Below are 1,419 nucleotides of genomic sequence, written 5' to 3'. Positions count from 1 at the left end.
GTATATATAAGTATTTATATTTGTGTACAAGCTGTTTAGATTGTCCAAAATTCTGTGTTTTTAGGGTTATTAACGAAGTTAATGTACTCAGAACAGGAATATTTGGGGTCACAAGTTTTTGCCATGAATATTTTGTGGGTCAGAAGATAAAAAGTTTGGGAACCACTGGATTAGTTCACTATGTTTTACTATGAAATACAAATAGTCATTTGTGCCTGAATCTTAGGCAAGTTTCTCAAGTTTTATTTTAGTTTAAATAATTCACTTCTCTTATTTCATTAAAACCTAGTTCCTTGTCATTCAGTATTAGTCCTGCCAAAGGACTGAGAACAGCACGGCCTGATGTGGTTTTCTGTGTGTGCTCAGACATTCACAATTTTGTTTACCAGACCGATGGCAACGGCAGTCTCTTACTAAACCTCTACACATCTAGAGACTGAAACTTTTGACCATGTTGATAAAAAATGTGTTATAAAAATAAAAGAGATAAGGTGTTTTTAAAAGTCAGTCACAAGTTAAAACCCAACACATCTCTCAAATAGAAACTATGATAATATACAGTATATTTCAGTTTTTCCATAACCAATGAGTACAAGTGAAATATTCTGTTTCCCTGGTGTAATATAACTTGTGTGGTGTTCAAGGACTCATTGTGGCCTTACAGTTTATTGCTCCTCTGTAGGACAAAGCTTTTATTGTGGATGTTGCTGGAGTTGCACAATAAGAGTTTCCAGRAATGCGGAAACCAAATCACTGCAAAATTCGAATCCTTTTTTAATTGTTTGTGTTCTTGTTAAAGTGCAGAACATCTAACACATTTCACGTTTCATGCTGTCATCTGCAGAAACGCCTCAAAGATGCAGTGAAGGTCCTCGGCTCAGGCAGCCTTTTGTTTGCCTCTTACCTCACTGCGGTCGGAGACGAGCGTTTCTACGCCAACCAGCTGATGCCTCTGCTGCAGAGGATCGTGGGGCCAGAAACGGCCCATGTGTTGGCAGTGAGGGCGATAGGCATGGGTCTGGTTCCTCTGAACCGCTACCGGGACCCCGCGTCATTGGTAAGCACTTCACATCGCCGCCTCTTCAGGGTGCTTCTCAGCAACACTGAGCTCTGAAGTCCTTCCTGTGTCTCAACAGGAAGTGAACGTACTRGGGTTGAAGTTCAGAAACCCCATTGGGATCGCAGCGGGCTTCGACAAGCACGGCGAGGCCGTAGATGGTTTGTACAAACTGGGTTTCGGCTTTGTTGAAGTCGGCACAATAACACCAAAACCTCAGGAGGGAAACCCAAAACCACGTGTGTTTCGACTCGCTGCAGATCAGGCTGTAATTAACAGGTACGTTTGAGAAAACTGCACAAATAAGTTTGAGGGAAAAATAAGTCCCACACACACACACACACACACACACACACACACAC

At 41.9% G+C, this 1,419-nt stretch overlaps 1 protein-coding gene across 1 annotated transcript in view; it reads left to right on the top strand.

The window, feature by feature from the left end:
• The window catches only part of dhodh (dihydroorotate dehydrogenase), an 11,247-nt gene that overhangs the window by 479 nt on the left and 9,349 nt on the right, over positions 1 to 1,419 (top strand). The window contains exons 2-3 of the mRNA XM_014025941.1: positions 845 to 1,057; positions 1,137 to 1,336. Coding sequence (XP_013881395.1) covers positions 845 to 1,057; positions 1,137 to 1,336 — 413 coding nt within the window. The remainder of the gene's footprint in view (positions 1 to 844; positions 1,058 to 1,136; positions 1,337 to 1,419) is intronic.

This window comes from Austrofundulus limnaeus, unplaced genomic scaffold (assembly GCF_001266775.1).
Source record: "Austrofundulus limnaeus strain Quisiro unplaced genomic scaffold, Austrofundulus_limnaeus-1.0 Scaffold5, whole genome shotgun sequence".
In the NCBI taxonomy this organism is placed as follows: Eukaryota; Metazoa; Chordata; class Actinopteri; order Cyprinodontiformes; family Rivulidae; genus Austrofundulus; species Austrofundulus limnaeus.
Note: the sequence above shows the minus strand (reverse complement) of the source record. Positions and strands in the feature narration are given on the sequence as shown.